Here is a 21,809-nt window from a genome sequence, read left to right as displayed (position 1 = left end):
TGAAACTAAAGTTCGAAAATAATTCGTTTTTTTATTTTTTATTTTTTTTGTCTTTTATCCCCAGAAATTTATTTTCCGTGTAACTTGAGCGTAATTTCCACAGTTGTTTTAAACTCCCTCTGCCAAATAGGCCCAGCAGAGACGATAACACTCTGCTGGGCCAATATGTATTTAGAAGAACTACCTTCCACTAAGAGGAATGTCTGTCTTTAGCACTCATCCTACAAACCGAGCGGTATCTTTGTGTCATTAATCACTGCCTTTTCTGAGGTCAAACAAGTCAGGCTGACGTGCCTTTTAAAACAGCTTCATCAAAGTAACGCCTCCAAACACGAGGACACTGGCAAATGGCCACAGCAGGACAAAACTGAAATCTCTGATACTTCATACAGATAATTGTGTTACACATCATTACTCCTTTAAATGTTCCCGTTGCTCCGCATGGTGGTTAGAAGCATAAATAATGACCGTCATTGCTATTGCCATCATTATCAGAGGCAAGGCAGTTCAAGAGTGCTATTATCATCATTATTACAGCTAATATTTCTGATGATGAGGCTTTCATGGCCTTTCGCTGGCCCTTCCTAAGGTATTGTCATGGAAACAGACGACAGCAAAGTGCACAGCATTGCTAAATTACCCTGTGAAGCTATTTATGACCAAATGGGGCTTGAATGTTGTTCTCGTCTCTGTACACTAAAGAAGCGATGAAGCGGCCAGCCTGAAGGAGAGACGTGTGAGAGTCGGGGGGCATGAAGGCAAGAAACCGACCCAAGAATAAAACAACTGTTCCAGGACTTGAAACGAGAGACTAAAGAGGGAGAAAGCACTGAAGGCACTGAAGGGCATGTGACCAGAGAGACACAAATACTGTTTAATGACTGAAAACAATGACACCAATTCACAGAAACACCAGCAGCCATGTAACAAAGAAAATAATTGGTGCTAAGAAAACAAGCAGAGCATTCAATTCAACTGTTAAATCCCCAATAAATCTTCGTGAGCACAATATAAATAGTCCCTGCTGAACGAGCGTCATTTGAATCGTTTCTTATTGTGATCCAAATGTTGCGACTTGCAGACTTTGCTGCAAATCAGTTGCTTCACATCCTCCTAACTACGACCAAACTATGCAAACCAAGGAGCATTTGGTGGCAGAGCCTCATAAACATTTATGAGAATAAATGCATGTTTTATTGCAGCGGCTTAAGCTCCCACTGGAAAAAAAAAAATCACAATTTAATTTGAGAGTATTTAAACTAAATCATCGATGGCACAGTCAATAATCTTTTTGCAAATAAATGTGGCTTTTAATTGATAAGTATTTAACACTAAATGTAATCCACGGCTGTCCACTTGTTATTGATGCAAACAAAATTGTACTTTAAATCAGATCAACAGATCGTGATAAATGATATAAGCTTTGAAGTTTACATAAATATTAATCATTTTTTGCAACACTGAACAATGAATGATCTAAATAAAAGCATTTGTTACGCCTTTGACATTTGTCTCTTTGTTATTTGTTAGCTGTCCACTCAAATGTCAGGATGGTCTCTGTGGAAACTTTAAAAGTAGGCTATCGCTCCAGTTAAAATATAATTTGAGAAACTTGCAAATGAATGCATGGATAAGTATACTGTGTCAGCTACAATATGTTTGTAAGCAAACTGGTTCTTCAATAAGCACAACGAAACAGTAATGGGCTTTTTGGCGTTTTCAGAAAAGATACTCTGCTTGATTTTTTAAATTCCTCCAGTCAGCACCATCGTGAAGTTTCATGTTTGCTTTGTGCTGTTTCACTCAAACATGTTCAACCATCTTCATTTGAACAATGTTAATTCCCCAACCTCACAGGACTGTGTAGAGCTGAATTGTATTGTGTCAGTCAACAGATGACGAGAAAAACAAAAATCAACTTTTAATAAATTGGACAAATTAAAGCCAGATCACAAGAGTACTTTCAAACATATTACAAATCTCTGTGATGGTAAATAATGAAGAGGTAAGGACAGACAGAGGAAGGCAGTGCCACTTTCAAACAGGCATTATTGGTCCCGACAACTAGCAACAATTAAATCCTTTTAAACATTAAGAAGTTGAGGTTTGTTGAATCGGTTCACCTTCTTTGACAGATATACTATACATGCATGAGCCATTTACAAACATCAGAACATTTAGTCTTTTAACCTCCTGTTTCAGGGCAAAAAATAGTGATGGAAATAGGGTTTGATAGGGTAATGTGTTAAAAAATAAGTCTAAAAAATGCGATTTCTCTGTCAGATTAGCCCCAAGATTTCATTCATTTTGACATAAAAAGACATCTCATGCATGACAGCAGTATTTTATTAAACACGGATCCTTTTTTGGATCTGTTGCTGGGGTTGGAATAATTGTCTGCCAAATTTGGGTTCAAGTTTTAGATACTGTATAGCTTCACTTTTGATTGTCAAATTTTCTGTGGCAGGACCTCAATGTTGAATCAAAAAAGCACAAATCATGGCTCTCCTACCTCTGGACTTAAAAAGTTGGCATTAGGTATTTGTGTTGATAGTTCGGTTTGCAAAACCTTTTAATCAAGCCAATATCAAACTGGTGTACTATAATACACCCTAAACTTTAACAAAACACCTTGTTTCTGTTCATTTTGGAATCTTTAGGTGTACAAATATTAATAAAATTTGATGTATTATTTGGCTTGGTTTTAATATGCAGTGAATATGATGGACCTCAAGTCCTACTCTCTAATAAACAATATGTTAGAATTGCACAGCTGAGTGCATTTTTAAAAACAAAAAAGCTGTGATAGGTGCAAAATAGAAATTTAAAATATGTCATGTTACTTCAGTATTCCGACAATTTAAATGTTGCAAATCAAAAATTAAACATCGACTCAGTCAGATGTAAAAAAAATAAATAAAAAATGAAACCAGTTTTCTTTTAGTATTTATTTGATTACTTCATATTTCCTGCGCTAAATGTCTTTTATGAAATTATTTAAACACCCACTGTGGCACTAGAAACAACTTGCATAATAAATCAACTAAAGACCAATCATCTCAAAGTAACTCTAAATGCGATCTTTGATGGACTATTTCTGCATTTGTTTTTGTATTTAATGTATTTCCACAAATAAATACTTGTATGACAACTTTTTCACTTATCGTACTGTGAAAGTTTTGGTACTTGATAGGCGAGGACCAGAATACTTTTAATTGTGCTGCTGCATAAAGCCTTAGAATTAAAATAGGCAGTTCTTCCCTTTTAACATGACTTAACACAGTTTCTAAGAATGCAATACAGTCCTAAAATACTTCAAGAAAGTGCAAAAACAAAAAAAAAACAAAAAAATCACAGCTAGTTTCTGACTGCACCAATAACACTGGTTAATGTAATAGGAGAAAAAAAAACATGTATAAATACAGCAGAGCATTTTTAACATGCTTCAAATGTCAACAATAAACGTTTACTGTGTGTTTTTTTTTTTTTTGTCCTCTGTGCGATCAACTCTGGAATTTTTGTTGTTTAAACATCGGCAAGAAAATATTATCCAGATGTGGTTGCAACAACAAAGAATGTCCAGAGCCACATATATGTACACTTTCCAGAAGTCATGTCATATGCATTCCAAGTAATATTCTACTGTGTGTAACAGTACATGCCTATTATCTTGTATCAAAACACAGACAACTGCATTGAAATTAGATGCATGAGTGGCCAAGTTATTAACTCGTGGACATAATAACAATTAGATCTGTTATGGGCTCACAGAGACAATATTGCTTGTTCTAACCAGGTTTTGGACGTCTTAGACGTAGCTCTCCTGCTCCTCCTTCATTGGGGGAAATGTTTGAGTGGCAACATCTGATTCCTGTGAAATAGAAACCTCACTTGCTGTGTCTCTACCAATTCTCTCCACCCCGATCTCTTTCTTTTCCGCCTTCACAGTGACGTCCGGTTCCTGGGTGGTTAAGTCTGCCATGAGGAGGTGTGGGTTCGAACAGACTTGCCGTTCGTCGTGACTGTGCGCCGGACTCCGGCTGTTGTCTTGGCTTTGTTCCAAGTCCTGGCTGCTGAAGAAGATGCGGATCGTGTCTTTGGGCAAACCCAGCTGGGCGGAGAGGGTGTGGACCGCCTCTTCGTCCGGGTAGAGGCCAACATCCTGGATGAAGCTCTGCAGGATTCCCAGGGCGTCATTAGACACCGTTAACCTATCACCTTGGACCTCTTCTTTAACAATAATTTTATTATCTGTCCCAGAGCAAACTCCAACCCTGCCGTTGTTCTCACTCTTGATAGCAGATCTCGTCACGAACATGTTGTTTTTAACATTTTCACTTTTCCTGTTGCGACTAACGTCATCTTGACCTCCCAGGTGTACGGTCACATCCCTTTCCTCCACATCACCATCTCTACCAGTGCACCCCACTCTTTCAGTAATGCCCCACTCTACACCTGAATTATAAACATTTTCTCTCTCCCCTTCAGCCCATTCCTTACTGTCTTCCCTTTCGTCAGCCCAGCTGGGTCTGCTGTGCAGTTTTACTCTGAAATGCCCCCAGGCGCCTCCGGCCTCAGACTCGGCAGGTGATGCAGCGCAGGGCTGTGGTGGAGACAGCTCAAGACCCGGCTCAGGCTGCAGTGGGTGATGGGGTTGAAGATGATGTTGCTGAGACATCATGCAGTTGCGTTGGTGCTGTAGAGACAAATGAACAGTGATTTAAAAAGAAAAAAAAAAGGAAAACGAGTATACGTTTATGAATGGAGATGCAGTGATCAGTATTTTTTGCATCTAACTAAACAGGCCCAGTTCAAATGCAAAAATTAAGAAATAAGGGACTTTGGTTAAAATAATCTGATATATACTGTACAATTTATCTGTTAAAAGAAAAAAATATATATATATAAAATAAATCACTTTCACCTTCAGATTTCTAGCAGCAAACTGAAAGATTTATGCCTGAACTGATTAGTATTTGGAATTGCTCCTAGATTTGTCGATGTGGTTGAAAATTTCAGTGCCATTTCCAAAAAAAGCTGTCCAATAGGATGATATTGCCGCCATCATATTTCAGTATGTGCATCATGTACAAGTTAGCATTGTATTTTGAAAACATTCCTGGAAACAGTAAATGATTTATCAATATGACACCAGTGTGAATGATTTTGCTAGTCAATTGATTTCTAAATCAATGGAATATCTGTATTTGGTGTTCAAGGAAAATATCTGTGTGTGCATTAATGATGTCCTCGTTTTGCAGCCTTACCAGGACGCTGTCGTTGGGGAGCAGAGTGAGCCTGTCGGCACTGTGCTGGGAAGTCATGCTGCTGCTCTCCTGCTCATAGATAGCATCTCGCTCAATCTGGGACAGGCTGAGGAATCGACGGATCATGCACAGGTTCTCCCACAATGTGCGGTTCTCTGGGCAGGGATCCTCCTTCCACCGCAGAAGCTCACACAGCCAACCCTACAAAACCATGCGACGACATTGATATACAAATATATGCAATGGTTCTTTTTGGCTTAATATAATTTTTGTTTAAAGCATGTTTATTGGTGTTCATGTTTTTAAGCTACAATTTTCCAATTATTGTTATTTCCTGAAGTATTTAGCCAGCCCCGACCTCAAATCCAATATGGCCGAATAACACAAGCAGTAAAGAACGTTGTAAATAAACTACGTTTTGCAATTTCTGGTGGACTATATCTTGTTAAACTAGTTATACGTATAACATTTACACTATACTATCAGTTATAGTATAGTCAACGCTCATCCACACCACTGTGCTTTTTGCACTGCTCTGCAGTCATGTTGGTACCAGGAGGCATCATCCCTGCATGCAAAAGCCTTCATATCTGCTGAATGTTCTTGCGTCTGTTTCACGTCGATAACTGAAATGTCGTCATAGTTTTGAGGATTTTATGTAACAAGCACAAAGTAGCACTATCAAGACATACTGGAAATGCATTTAGTGATGTGTCTTAAATTTATTTCTTTGGTACATGATGATATCTTTGAGACTCAATACGTAATCTTTGAGGTGATTTTATATCTGACATTTCATGGGTTCTCAGGTCTGACATTTTATGAATTTCATATCTGACATTTATTTGACATTTTATCCTGTGGCCTGTTTGCTTGGTCATGTGAGCATGCTCAGATGATGTCCGTACACAGATTGTGGGTCTGGACAGAGGCGACGCTGGGACTGTATAAGTTCAGTGGTTTGAGAAAAGTGACTCTTGCTATCCTTGAACAAATCCGTAACCTGCAACTGTGTGATAAAGACAGAACTTCTCGTTTCATCTTTTCTTGAATTCTTACTGTCCAGATTCCCACAACTGCGTGATGCCCAGAATATACAGGAGAATGCTCAATGATTTTCTAAGGGTTTTTTTTTTAGAAATAAAATCTGAAAAGTGTGGTGTGTCTTTGCATTATATTCTTGTTTGAATATAACAAACAAGACTTCCCCATCAACTCAGACTTCCAGTCCCTGCCAAAGAAAAGCATTCAACTCAATAACTCATTGATTAATGACAGAGATGATGACTGAAGGCTGTCAGTGAGACTGGATTTTCATTCATTTAAGGGTACCATAATAAAGGAGTGGATACAAATGCATGCCACACATTTCAGATTATTATTTGAGAACTTTAAAAAAACTCCAACTAAAAGATTTTCCTGTTTCTATGCATAGTTTCTAATTTTCTTTACACATTAACTGAAAATAATGCTTGTCTTAGTTACAAAAATGAGCAAAAAGGTGAATTTCTTGGTTCCACTAATCCACTGAAATTCTCTTATCTGCCTTAATTGTTTTGACATCCCAGAAGAAACTTGTGAGTGGCAGATTGAGGAAAATGAGAAGAATAAAGCCCAGTTTTATTCATGAATGGCAACACGATTGGAAGCAGGGTTAATCGCACGCGTGCACACACACACACACACACACACACACACACACACACACACACACACACACACACACACCTGGCTGAAACCCAGTTTCAGCACCGAAAGCCATCCAGATGCACAGTGCAGATAGGAAAGAGAGATTGAGCATGGTAATGTCTGCCAAATAACTGGGCAAATTAGAGAGAGGAAAAGAGGCGGAGATAACCCGGAAAAAAAAGAAAGTGGAAAAGGGAGAACAAACTGCACAAACAATATGGAGAAAGTGAAGAAAGATAAGAGGCAGAGGAGAAAAAAGAAGGGAAATAGAATATCGGGGGCCTTACATATCTGTACTTGCATGACCGTAGGATGACCTTAGAAAGAAAAAAGGAAGGACAGAAAAAAGACAAAGGAAATAAAACTAAACAGAAAGGAAGAAACAAGAAATAGATGCAAATTAAGACAGAATGCAAGAAAAATGGAAGAAAAATAATATTAATGAAAAAGAAAATGTAGATCTACTGTCGAAGGAGGGAAAGCGAGACAGCTCAAATCCCCTCTTTCTATGAAGGAAAATTATCCTCAAAACAAAAGGCAATAACAAGCTTATGGGGCCGCCATAAAAATGAGAACAATAAACACTCGAATCATGCCCGCGTGTGTGTTTGCATTAGCGGATTTGTGTGAGTTTGCGCTTCTGTGCAAGTGTGTATTGGTGCGTGCAGTCTTACTGTACGTCTGTGTGCGTAAGCAGGCTGTGTGAGTGTGTGCACATCGACTATTAAAGCGATAATTTAGGACACAATAGCAGTCTGATGCTCTGACGATAGTCCTCTGCAGAGCACAGCTGCTGGATGATTATCTGGGCTTTTCTCCACACACATTAGCTATTTCTGATTTAAATGAGAGCATGCAGTTATCTAAAAATGCCAAATTTAAACATTTAATCAGGCAATGAAAATGAGTGGTTAAGCTATGCACAAGTTTGGGTTTAGACAAGCTCATGGATTTTCGCTGGCAATGTGCGAGAGAGCCCCTACCTGACTTTTGGAGACGGAAACTTTAGCAAAAAGAGCCTGGGACACTTTAGCTCTCTTCATCTCATGATGGATCTCCTCATAGATAGAGGCGCTGACGTTAAGAACACAACTGTCTGGCCTGAGCCCTCTGTCGGCTGTAACCGGTGACAGTCTCGCCTTGCAAGAAACAGACAAGAAAGGGGAAACGGTTTCAATGCATCCTGCACAAAAAGGGATTACTCTCGGAATGTGAGCAAATAAAATGTTATTAATTGCAGAGCTACAATTATGTAGATTTTTTTTTTCACAATATGTGGGATTGTGCTCTCATCAGCAGAGGCAAGAAAACTACTTCAACTAGAAATCTGTGGTTACGAGTGAGGAAATGGTTGTTGTGCTTCTTACCTTTTTCTGTTTTTGGTGACACTAAACTATTAACTTAAGCTTGCTAAGGAGCTATTTTAGTGGGAATGTTGCTTTAGGCTTAGACTGTGGGAACAAAGAAGCCACTGCAGCAGTTGCTAACTTGCTCCAGTCTTTTCCTTAGTATAGAAGGTACTCCTATGTCAGTGTGTCTGGGTTTTCCACATCTTTTTCCTGGAAAAGCCACAAACGCAGTTAACATCTGCTTCAACTTGTTGCGCTCTCTTCGATTATTGTTTTCGTCCGCCCTCCCTCAACAGAAAGTAAGGCTGGATCATGTTTCTTTCAATGTCTATCAGTCGCCCACCGATTGTTAGTCAGATAAGCTTTTGCCAAATTAGGATTGGAAAATAAAAAGGTATTATAGTGATTAGTACTGTCACTGCACAGCCAGTGAGCCACATGATCAGGTGGGCACAGAATATTAATGGTGAATAAAGATGCACTTTAAAGTAAAGGATATAGACCGAATGCTGAAATGATTATTCTAGTGTTACTCTTGAAGGTATGAGAGAGAAATATATGGCTGCAAAGCAGTAAGACTGTTTGTAAGACTGGCTTTTGTTCTCATCTCTTGGGGTTTCTGTGCCGGCTGACCTGTGTGGATCTTGGGGGCGTGTTGTTGCAGCTGGGTGGGAAACCCGTCATGCTCCTCTCCTTCTCCTCCTGGTACATGCGCTCTCGCTCAGCCTCTGGAAGCTGCAGGAAACTGTTCATGGCCCGCAGGTTGACCAGCAGAGACTGGGAGGCATGTTTTGGATCCTCCTCCTTACGCAAGATCTCTGAGAGTAAACCCTAGTAAAAAAAAAAATAAATGTAGGTTGATTTTTTTTTTGTTTTGTTACAGAAGCATTAACAGATATCTCACCTAAAAGAATAAATGGGTTTCTTTAATACAAATCCTACCTGGACAGAAGATTTCAACCAAACATTGGGTGAAAAATGCTGATTCAACTCATTAGGCTAAAGATAATAAGCTGTCCTTCATGGAGAATCATTTTTAAACTTTTCAGCTTGATCAGACTTCACTGATTCCCTTTGCCAGATGAAATAATAAATAACCAGATGGCAAATTATTCCGTACAGTAATATTAATGACAATGGGTCGCATTAATGAACGCTTAAGAACCAGTTTGTTTACTTAAGATGAAGTTAGGCCCTCTACAAGCTAGTTAGCGAGTGGTGCTAGTCTTAGTTATGTTTTATCTTCACACTTGGACCAAAATGTAGGTCATAAACTCAATATCAGAAGGTAACAGAAATTAAGCATACCGCGTGCAGAGTTACATAACAGGTAAATTTAAGAGGCCTGGAGCTCAAATATGAATTGTCGAAACATTAATGGAAAAATACAGAAAGCTTTTCAAATTTGTTTGATTGCTTAAATGTCTTAAATAATCTTAAATGTTTTAAATAATTTTTGACATATCAACTTTGTTGAAGTGAAAAATAATTTTTCTTCATTTCCTTTTCAGATTTATTTATTTTTTTCATTACAAGCTCATTGTCTTAATGTGAGACACTGCCCCCTTAGCCTATTTACGTGTCCCTGCATTGACCACATCTGGAACATTTTCAATCCGCATCTCGCACTTTAAGAATAGCGCCATGTGAATAAACAGCAACCCTGTCTTTCCAATAAGACAAAAGAAACAGCATGAGATGAAACGCCCTGCTTTCTCCAACAATGGATCACCATTGGAGACTCCTATAGCTAATTCCAGCTTGCAAACAGAAACGGGTCTTTGTGTGAATCGTCAAATGACAAACATGCCTTGTACTTTGAGATAGGGTTTTGGCATCAAGCCTAATGCTTATGGCTGGCACGAGAGGACCCTTGGCAACAGAAAAACATGGGGGGTGGATAGCAAATAATAATTTATTATTAGTATCAATAATAGTAATAACAATGCTGCATTTCCAGGGTAAATTTAGGAATTAAAGAATTTGGGCCAGGTTGCTTTGGACACAAACACATGGTGGCAAAGAAGGACACTAAAAACAAGATTGAAAAAAAAAAAGATATTTTCTGTATGAGACATTGAGTAAAGCGAGCAGGGAACTAAGTTGCCAGAGTGAAAGGTGGCATAATAGGAGGACAGTGAGATCGAGCAGGAGGTAGAGAGCGAGACAACATTTCTCTGAGGGGTTGTGATTACTTGGCCTAGCAGCTGCTTTACTGCTGGCACCAGCTTTGTGCTGCAGAGAGTTGGCACAAACACATACACAGAATCACACGTTCACAGAGGGAGGGGGGGTCAGTGCAGCAGAGGCGAGGACAGTGTGCGAACCAAGATGCCATAACCATTACTGGAACACCAACAGCAGGCCAAAAGTACAAAGTCTTGCAAAAGTGGTCATAACCCTTGAACTTTAATATTACACAGGGATGCATGTTTTTCAACCTTTTTACTGGTTAAAATAAAAGTGAACTATGGTACTTATACATGTTTATTGCTCCTGTTTCCCCATCGACTCTGAGCAGCTTTCCTGTTCAAGCCGAGGAAAAATATGATACCACCTCTATTATAGAGTCTTCTGGCCGATGTTTAGTGTGATCTTTCCATAAAACACAATGGTTTGCATTTTGGGCAAAACTCTACTTTTGGTCTCACCTGACCAGAGCATCTTCTCCAAATGCTTTCTATTCCCGATACAGGTCATGCCAAAATGAAAATATTAGTTTTTGTGTTTTTCTTATAAAAATGGCTCTGCTGTAGATTCTGTAAGCAGTGGATCTTTGAAGCCTCTCCATAGTTGGGCTGCTTCTGTAACTTATTAATCTTGATGGAAAGGTTAGAAGTTGTGCCATCCTCTTTACATTTTAATGTTTCCAAAGATGTAACAAAGTATTAGCATTTTATTTTTCACAATCCCTTAACACGAAACTATGCCAACGTTCCCTCTGCACATCCATCTTATAATACCTGGGTTCTGTTAAAGGCCACTCGGGCAAAGATGGCTTGGGAGATGCCCGCTCTCCTCAGCTCCTCTCGCACATTCTGGTAGATGTCACTCGGCACATCTGTTGGTGCTACTGAAGACATCGCAGCCCCCGTTTGATTTTGCGGCATTGTTGCTGGACACCCTCCAGAACCACACTGTGCCTGCTGTGATGCTTGAGAATCAGAGGGTTTGGAAAAGGCCTTGGCAGGAGGCCTTCCCACTGGGGGATGGTTGAGATACTGCTGCGGCGAAGAAGAGAGACCCTGGCCGGCTAGCATGCGGGTAACGGCGTACTGCTGGTTGAGAAACTGGGTCATCATCAGCTGCTGGTTCACCATTTGGGAGCTGAGAGGTTGCGGGACCAACCCGGGAGGGTGAAGACCGAGCGATGGCCGACCACAGATGTTGGCGACTGATCCATGAGGGAAAAGGAGGTTGGAGTTCTGATCGATGGGGCTGCTTGGGATTGGCTGCTGGATGTGCGTAATATCTGAGGGTTGCTCAGAAAAGCACTCTTCATCTGTTGAAAAAAGGAAAAAAACAAATGGGCTTATGTGTTGTCATAAAACCAAAAAAAGGGACCAAACTAAACACGAATGTCAGGATGAGTATTGCGAGCTCTGTTTGGTCAACATGCGAGTTTTGACAAGATGTATTCAGAAGGAAAGAAGGATTTGATTCCTTAAAATCAAATGGACTCTAAATGGGTCAATTTAAACTGAACCGAATTAAATGAATGATTGAACACTGTGCAATTAAAGAACGGTAAGGTTTAACTGCATTTTCTAAATACATTAGTGGAACAAATTCAAGTTTCAAAATTCACATTTTTAGAACGGCTAATAAAAACTCTTACCTTTGTGGCATTTGGACCTTTTGAAGTGCTTGTACCATCGACCAAACTCATGACACTTGGCAGCCGATACATTTGCATAGTAAGTGCTATTTACAACAGACGATATCATTCCCTGAAACACAGTGGGGGGAGAAAACAAAAGGTATTTATTACATTTTGGGCGGCCTGAGTGCCTCAGCTGCTCACTCATCTGATATTAATGAACTCAGATTCGTGTTATTAAAAAGACCCCCAGGTACACAGCATAATAAAGACAGATGTGTGTGTCGGTGTGTGAGTTCAGCGTGCGCGCGGGTGTGTGCAAGCATGTGTGTGCAATCAAACAAAACACTAGAGGTCATCACAGACAATGTCTGTCTTTTAGTAAATGATGTACTTTCCCCCACCCCCTGAAGACGATCCTGTGCACTCTTTACATCTGATTACGTGTTTCATCTTCACATCTTTATTGTAATCTGCCACTCACAAATTAGAAAGTGTGTGTGTGGAAATGGTTCACATCAGATTTTAAGGCTGCAGAGAGGAAAAGAATTTGACATCGAAGCCATTTTTAAAAAACTGGACTCTGTTCCCTTTGGCAATATAATATTGACTAAAATGATAATTAGAAATATGCATATGAGACTTTCACTAAATGACAAACGGACCCTTTTATTTATTTATTTATTTATTGGCTGTTAGTGCTAAATTGAATACATGAAACATTTTAATAGGCTATAGAAAACAGATATCAAATGATGAACAAATAGTCTGAGGTGTTTGGTGAGGCTACGCAGACAGTCAATAGACACAGACAGGCAGCAGCCTGGGCGGTATGGCTTTTTAAGAGATAGCCATCTTCCTTTATTCGTTTCTCTCTCCTGCACCCTGCCCCCACACCTTATCAACCCCGGCATCTTGACTTCCTGCAAATTTATTAGACCTCATAGGAGCTTATAAACGCAGCCTCACAAACACACACAGAAACATGAAGGCCAAGGGAAACACATGCATATTCTTTTAATGCTTGTCCTCTTCTTTGTTTGGTCTGTGTGTGACTCGTGTATGTTTTTAATGTGAAGTCGTTTCGTGATTTAGCAAATCAAATAACTTTGATTTTAGCTGTTCTGAATCATTTGTGATTCGTCAAGGTGTGAGTTTGGTGCGTCATACCTGGGAAAGCGGACACTCTTTGGCCAAGGAACTCTGATTCATGTCCTTAAGAAGCTCCTTCAGAGCATTTCTCACATTGGAGATACTCCACTGCTCTGGTGGCAGGTCTTCCAGTTTGGGACAACTTTAAAAAAAAGAAAAGAACTAAAATGTTTCTAGTGTACTGTAGGCAGTTTGTACTGTGGACGGGCAGAAAAAGAAGACAAGGGTTTGAAATTAATCCTTAAAAAGTGTGAAGACAAACACTTACAAAAAAAAGAAACGCATTATGAAATTTGAAGAATCAAACAGAATTAAAAATTTCAACAAAGAAAGCTGACCGTCTCTAAGACAAGCTGACTTTAATGTCCAACAACACTGCTTTCCTCTTTCCGACGCTTCGATTATGTAAACAGAGAGAAATCTTGTGACGTCCGCTTGCTATGCTAACAGTAGATAACGCCAGAAAATTTCAAGGGTGTTACGTAACTCCTTCTTGTGTTTTGTTCTTTTGCTTAGATTCTCATTTTGTCTCTTGCGTCGTTCCCTTTGTATTCATATCTTATTTTTTTTGTCACTTTCCTTCAGTTCTTTAGTTCAGGACTAAACTAAAGATTTTACTTTCAACAAGAGCTGCCAGTATTTTACTGTGAATTAGAGACTTTTTTAATGCAGTGTGCTTTTCTCCTTAGACAAATCAGTCATTTCCTAATTGGAGTAGGGAAAAGCTAATAAAAAGAAAAAGAAGAAAGAACTCTGCTCCTTTCACACGTGGTAATGTGCTTCAGTTTGTGGTTTGGCATTGCTGTTTTATAACTCTACTATTCATAACAAGCTTTAAGAACAGAGGGAAATGCTTCCTAATTCTCACTTAATTTTTTATGACTTCAATAAGTTCAATGTAATCTTTAACTAAAAGAGCTTCTCAATAAAACTGTATTTCATCAATTGTTAATTTGCTTCAGCAATTCAATCCAAAAAGTGAAGCTCATACATATTTATTACACATACAGCAACATATTTCTACAGTTTATTTGTATGAAAATAATGATGGCTTAGAGCTAATGAAATAATAAAATTCGATTTCGCAGAAAATAAAAATATTACTTAAAAAAAGGATATTTATGCAGACATGTCATGCTATATAGGCAAACACAACCATTGAGAAGCCTGGTGACTTAATACCGTAGTTGTCCAGCAGTCACCAACACATTACACAAGGAGGGTAAACCATGAAAGGTCATTGCTAAGGAAACTGGCCTTTCACAGAAAGGTTGGAGTTGAAGTAAAAAAAAAAAAAAGTTATAAAAAGGCACACTGGCAGCAGGGAATGAGCAGAAGCCTCCAAAGTGTGGTGAAACAAAGCATATTCAGGAGTTCAAGGAGATACACTGGGGGCAGGAACTGCTGCTAAAATCAGTACTTTTAAAAGTCAGCACACAGACAAAGCTACCGCTTTCCACTTGGAAATCAATGTTGGAGAGTCTGAAGGGAGAGTAAAAAAGGTACAAAAACCAAACGGCTTCCGTCCCGATTATTGGAAAGGTATGTGTAAATGCAAGCCGAAAATGTAGCTAGTGAATTACGCCTTGCAGGTTGTCTTGGACACACTAGTAAATAATGACATTTTCTGGCATTCAGCATCTGGTGCTTTTGGAGATTGTAATGCCTGACATTTTATGGGTTCTCATAACCGGATATTTTATGAGCATATCAGTTGTGTCTTTTTTATTTTTTTTTATCCAACATCTGTCCTCTGACCTTCTGAGTCCAGCTCTGTTTGGCGCTTGCGTACAGATTAGAAATGCAGGCCTGTGTTTGGCTGAGTATGATGGCTTGAGCATAAAAATGGTTCTGCCCTATAAATATCTAGAGAGAATTTTTCACTTGGGTTGCGACTCCCCAATGGATTTCTGGGAATCTTTAGCCTGCATTGCAAAATACACAAAAATACAACTATTTTGTTGACTCTGTTGATGATCAATTTTAATATTGTTCTTTTTATCAGGTTTTTGCATTATTGATACTTGACCAGAGCAGGCCAATAGTGAGCCAATATAGCTGACGCTAATTGAAACGTCAGTGGAATAAGTCTCACCAATAGTTTGGTAAAGTTATTTTTTTCCCATTTAATTTGTATTTTTTCCTGCTTTCTTACCAAAAACAAGTTATTGTGCCAATTATCTCAGTCGCTAATGGATAAAAGCTAAATTGTTATTAGTGTTAGTCTCTTTTGTTCCCTTTGCTGTTTAACTTTTGAAAGTTTGGAAGTTTATTACCCTTCATTTTTACTTTACTTTAGTTAGGAGTTACTAGATCAGGCAGAGAATTTAATTAAGTATTTCAACTGAAGGTCGAAGCATTTTGTTCATAACTTAATACATATTTGGAGAGAAGGTGTCTGTCTTTGTACTGTAGGTGTGTGCAGAGCTTACTGTTTCAGAACATCACTGCTGAACTTAACTCTTCATCTATCATCTTATGACACCACACCTCACCAGGCAGATATTTATAGAACAAAAACTGAGACTGGAAGGTATTTGGCTATTATTTCCCAATAATCAGGCAGTGCCCCGACTTGGTAATGATGATTAAAATTGCTGACTTTGTTAATAATTGCTTTTGCCACTTATTAATAGCCAAACCAAATGTACTGTTGCACAACAGGTGTTTTTTTTTTTTTGCTCTACACTGGCATTATTCAGCAGATTCAGCACAGACATCCATCCTGTCCACTGTGCGGTTCGGCTCAGTCACAAAGCAGGAGAGGATCAGACAGCAATGAACAAATCAGGTCTGCAAGAGAGGCTCATCAGGGCTGACACTTCCCTCCATCCAGAACTTGTACAAGACTAGAGTCAGAAAACGGCTTCCAACGTCTCTGCAGACCTCATGGACAGAATCGGTTTCGATGTTCATCCTACAAACTGACACTATGCATATTTTCACTAATTCAACCATATCTTCCCATTTTGTATATATATATAAAAAAATAAACTAGTTACCTTTGAGTTTGCACATATTTATATTTAAATGTCTTTACTGAGAGCAAAGCAGAAGTCAAAGTCCTTGATTATGTGCACAAACTTAGCGAATGAAGTTCATTCTGACATGTAACCATGCATATAAAATCTGTATGAAACATGACTTTCACGTTTTCCACTGACGTAAGGAAATCCGTAACGATGATGATTTGGGATCTTTTTTTTTTATGCTGCCAGTGACTTCAAAGGAAGGGCTAAAGAGTAAGTGCATAAAGGGCGAGTGAAAGTACGTTCATTAAGTCTGTCCATAGCTGCAGATAAAAATAGCGCATAGAAGAATAATGTAACTTCATTATCTACCTGTTAAGCTGGATCTTCAGTGTAACAACATGGTGAACATCATGCAGCATATCAGCCACTGTCGCATAAGGAGTATTAGTCACAGAGGACAGAGGCACCGGGTTCCACCTGCCGACTTGGATCAGACCTACACACTCATACGCACAACAACAAAAAAACACACAAAAAAAGAAAGAAAATTAAAATTGTACAAATGTGCGTGTGCTCTCTGTGCGTGTGTCTGTGTGCGCTGCTTACCTTTCGCCTGCGCTACAGAGCTGTGGGAGTACCCCAGCGCCAGCAGGGCCATTTCTGTCAGCTGGTTAAACAGCAGATCCCGCTTGATCAACACGAACTCGGCGTGCTCGTCTCTTCTCTCTGCTTCCACAGAACTTTCCTGATGCTCCACCACACAGAACACAGGCAGCAGGGTTCCTGGGGTACCAGACGCACAGTACTTGACATAAGAAGTTCGTGAACTTGCAGAGGAACAAGTTCGAGTTGACGTTTTTTATGATTACTATTGTCGTTATTGTGACCAGGTACCTTTGGAGTGCCAACTTGCTGTGGCAGGTTTCTGGGTCGGGCAGGGACTGTTAGGCAAAGGACTCCCTTGTCTCGTCCTTTCTGGGGTCGTGGGTCCCGCGTTGTGTTGCTCCAACCGAGCCATCTTAGCCGGAGGGGGCCGAGAGTTTGCAGCCAGATCACTGGAGTCGGTTTTCTTAATTCCATCACACAGTGGATCCATCTGTGGTTTCACACTTCTTAGACAGAGATGTTTGAACATCAGAATGAATGTAATTCAGCTCAAAAGCCTGTGTATGCTTTAGATTGTTTTTCAATGTTGATTCAGGATTTCACGCACTGTCATTTTATCAAAACCTGAATACAATATATTTTGGAAGCTTCTGATTAGTAAGTATAGTAAGTAAATAAAATGGAAAAGCATCTGTGGAAGTTTAAACACACACACGTCTCAATCATAGGACAATCAAAAATAATTCAGTTATGTTGCTGTATCTGGAAGAGAAATGTATAGCTAAGCGCGAATAAACCCCCCCCAAAACAACAACTTTCTTCAGGAAAGACATGTGTTTTGTGCTCCAGAGATGAAACTGTTCTGTACATATAATGAGCTTCAAATCTCGGGAAGCAGCTGAGCGAAGCAGGCAAGAGAGTTGAGTCATTTGCAGTGAATAAAGATCTTAACAAACCTGGGCTGAAAGGCCACTCTGAGAGGAAGAAGCAATTAAATTACTCCAAAAGCAGCTTCAAGAAAGGTTGACTACAGTTTGCATCCTAAAACAAAGAGACATGTCCAAACTTACAGATGAAAAACCTTGGAAAGAGGTCCATGTTCAGCTGTACAACAAGTTTGTTCTTGTTTCTGTAACTCTCCTGTTTGAGTCCATGCTTTAGTTGCAAGTAGTATGAAATACGTTTGACTTTTACAATAATGGGGCACAGCAGCAGGCACCCACTGGCACAGATAAAAGACCTTGATAAAGTGGACTAATCTGCTCAAAGAACAAGATTTTCCTGTTGTCCATTTGTCTGCCAGGAGTGAGATCAGCCCAGAGCTTATATATGGCTGCTTTCATGTGTAATACAATTTCAGCTCTGGAATCAGCTGTCCACTGCATTACGTACAGCAGTATTTCAAGTTAGTGCAAAGATGACCAGAGTCTTGGAGCAAGGTTATACTCTGTTTAATTGTTTTACTGTAGAAAAATCCATGAGCCTCATAAAACCTCATGGAACTGTTTCCTTCCCACTGAGCAACTTCTAGAAAAAAAAATCAGGAAGTCAGGATGAAAAATTTACTTAAAATCTATGAAAAAAAAGATAATAATGGAATAATCAATGAGAGCTAATCCCCAAAATTTGAATATTTCTGTGTTACTAATAAAAATATGTCTATTGACTGATTACCTAAACAAAAGAAGCACACACAACCAACATAAACCAGCCAGCATCTACAAACACAAACTCCTCTGTAATTAAGTCATTCTTAAAGACAGGTTAAACAAGAGATCAAACTGCCTGAATTAAAATAGACTAAAACCTTATCACTGATGAAGCAGAAAGGAAGTGATTTCATGGCCTTGCAAGTTCTAACACCAATTCAAATCTAAACAGGGAAAGTAAAATTGAACGGTGATGAAACCAGGATTTAGAACTGAACCGATACCAAACATTGTGCTAATTTGATCAAGGTAGGTTATACAAATCTTTTATCTTTTCTACCAGACTGAAACACCTGGAGAGTGAAATTTGTGCCCAGTCTACTTTGCAGAACGACTTTGTGCTTCGTAGAACACAAAGTCGTTGACGAGACCAAACTTGGTGAGACCAAAAAGGACATAATCTAAACATCGCTTTTCAGGTTTAGCCACAAATAATTCTCACTTGGACTTACATCTGGACTTTGGCTGGACTACTCCAAGCCATGAACTTGCTCTATCTAGTAAATCTAAATGTTTAGGACTGTTTTCTTGTGTCGTCACTGTTTCAAGTCTTTTGCAGCCTCCAGCATTTCATCTTCTGCCATTTCATCTTCCCCTTGACTCTGACCAGCATCCCCATCCCTGTAGACGAAACGCATTCCGAGTGCAAGAAGCTGCCGCCACCATGTTTCACTGTGAGGGTGTTCAGGGTTATGTGTGGTGTTAGCTTTTTCCCCATATTTAGTATTTTGCATATGGTCCAGAAGCTCAACATTGGTCTGCTCTGACCAGAGCAGCTTCGACCAAATGTTTGCTGTAGCTGAGTGGGAATTCTTCCCATACAAATACATAGCTTGTGTGTCTCTGATCATATCTAATTTGACTGTGTTTATCTTCTCTTCTTGAATTATTATTTTTTATCTGAAAGGTGCCATTTCAAAATATTTGTATTTTAACTAATACAAATACTTTCAACCATGGCCACTAAATACTTAGTACTTTTCTAGAATAAATGCTAAATAAAATGGGAAGTTAGAAACGACTTTGGGAAAAAGACAAAGTATTGAATTACTGGTTTGATCATGGGGTTTCTCTGCAGCATTGAGAGTTTAAAGATTGTAAAGCAAGTAATGCATCGAGTGAATAGTGAATTTGGATTCATTTCTCTTATTTTACGGACACGTCCAACGATCTTTTTTTTCCCCCGGAACACGTCCTTTAGGCTGAAGGTTATGACCTTCCTTCGGATGCAACGCTTTTCGAAAAGCCCCCACGTCCGACTAAAGTCCGGCTAAGTTTCCAGTAAAACACCCAGGCGTCACCGCCAGGCGCGTCGCTGTGCACAACAACCCGACAGCAAATGCAGTTCAACGTTTCGCGTCTCGACGAGCTCCGGTTGTTGGGCGCCGGACGAAGTTTGATCGAAGTCAAACCAACCTGTTTGTGCGCGACCCGAGGTGCGATCGTTCGTCAACAGCCCGCTCCGGCAGAAATCATCTCCATCCATGCGTTTCGGTCGCTTCAACCGAGCTTCAGCCGAGGAGCAGAGTCGCGTCTCCCCGGTGCGCTCTCCTCCTCGTGGGTCCCCCTGTTTTCCTTCTCTTGAGTCGAATATTCCCCGATTTAACATCGAACGGTGCCGCTTCGCTCCTCAGCTGGTTGAACGGTGAATTGGGTTCGGTACAAGTTCAGGACGACCTCCCGTCACCCATCCAGATCTCCGGGACTTGCTCTATCTCCTTGCATCGGGCTGCAGAAAATGGAACAATGCACCGCGAGGTTCCTCCGACCTGCCGACCGACCGACCGACCGACCGACCACGCTCGAGGCTCCGCACCCGCTGACTCCAGGACAGTAGTTGTTGGTTCACTTCAAAGCGCGAATACGCGGAAAAAGAAAGGGAGGAAGAGACCCACTGCCCCCACCCCGCTCCAACACACACACACACACACACACACACACACACACACACACACACACACACACACACACACACACACACACACAGTCAGAATTACACAGAAGCAGCTGCATTAACATATGGTGTAATAATGAATTCACGCGCGCGCGCGGTAACTGTATTAAATGTGACATTTGCGCATAAATCTATTTATTATTTTTTCTGCAGCATGCTGTTCACGCTCTGCTCATTGTCTTTAGGGTGTTGGAACCCTCCGTGGTGACAAACCGCAGCAGGGCAAGAGGATATATCCTGCAGGTTATATATCTATATATATTTATCTCATACACATATATGTAAATTTTTTGCACTTAACTTTTAAAAGCTGATTAAATTATAATCTGGCAGATTTAAATGTGGAAGTTGTTTTTGTTTTTGTCACCAGCATATTTTTCTTCTGATTGGGAGTTGTGTCCCGTCATGCTGCCTTCCAACCCCAAAGGCTTGGAGCAACCCATTGGTTGCTTAAAAGAGTATAAATAATTCTTCATGCCCCCTTTTTCATTTCCCGTCAGAAATAAACCTTTTAGTAAAATAAAAATAGTTTGAAATCTAAATTTGGGCTGAACTTCATTCCCCCGTCGCACACATTTAAACACACAACCTCACCGATGAAACCATCTGCCAAAACCTCAAACCGCAGCTCAATCAAAAGCCCCTTGTCTTGGTTACCTGAAGGTGGCCCAACATTTAAGGAACCCATATTACTTTCTAAGGTACCAGTTTGGATCCAGTTAGATCCTGGTTTGAAATGGGTGAGTCTGGAGGGGAGATTTCTTATCCTAAAAGATCTGGTACCAAAAGCGTCATCCTTATGTTTTACTTTACTGCAGTCTGATGTTCCCAGAGAGAATGTATGATGTGTAATGAATAATAATGTAATATATATAGTGTAATGAAGCTGCATCTTTCTTTTTACATAGCAATCTGCACTGACCACAAGAATTTGTCATAATTAATGTCAGCTAACAGGCTTAACCCTCGTCTGTCCCATTGGTCACCTACATTTAACTTCACTGTTACTTACCATCCTAGCGTTTTCTCTTGGGACATATCAGCCAAGCTCTGTCTTGACCCAAACCTTATAATAGCCTCTTCAATCGACTTTATGTTAGTGCTCCCATCTGTTCAGAAAGTCCTGCACTTGACTATGCATCCGAGGTCTCTTCTCACTCCACTGTTGATTTTACTTCAAGAAATATGCTAAGGAGTTTCTCCTGCCTTGTCTAGATTGTGGACAAGATAAATATGACAAAAAATAAACAAAAAAAATGAATAAACATTCAACCTTTTACTTTGCCAGCTA

General features: G+C 39.8%; 1 protein-coding gene across 1 annotated transcript; it reads right to left on the bottom strand.

Annotated features, from left to right (window-relative positions):
• Positions 1-1,896: 1,896 nt before the first annotated feature.
• Positions 1,897-20,416, bottom strand: satb1a (SATB homeobox 1a). The gene is made up of 11 exons (XM_055058961.1): positions 19,981-20,416; positions 17,144-17,361; positions 16,856-17,032; positions 16,619-16,745; positions 13,296-13,419; positions 12,144-12,255; positions 11,269-11,807; positions 8,939-9,136; positions 7,940-8,095; positions 5,268-5,468; positions 1,897-4,696 (listed from the first exon to the last, which is right to left on the bottom strand). The coding sequence occupies exons 2-11, from the start codon at positions 17,343-17,345 to the stop codon at positions 3,809-3,811; spliced, it is 2,724 nt and encodes a 907-aa protein (XP_054914936.1). The 5' UTR covers positions 17,346-17,361; positions 19,981-20,416; the 3' UTR covers positions 1,897-3,808.
• Positions 20,417-21,809: the final 1,393 nt, after the last annotated feature.

The sequence above is a fragment of the Poeciliopsis prolifica genome, unplaced genomic scaffold (genome assembly GCF_027474105.1).
Source record: "Poeciliopsis prolifica strain line A6 unplaced genomic scaffold, Auburn_PproV2 SCAFFOLD052, whole genome shotgun sequence".
NCBI classification, from domain to species: Eukaryota; Metazoa; Chordata; class Actinopteri; order Cyprinodontiformes; family Poeciliidae; genus Poeciliopsis; species Poeciliopsis prolifica.
Note: the sequence above shows the minus strand (reverse complement) of the source record. Positions and strands in the feature narration are given on the sequence as shown.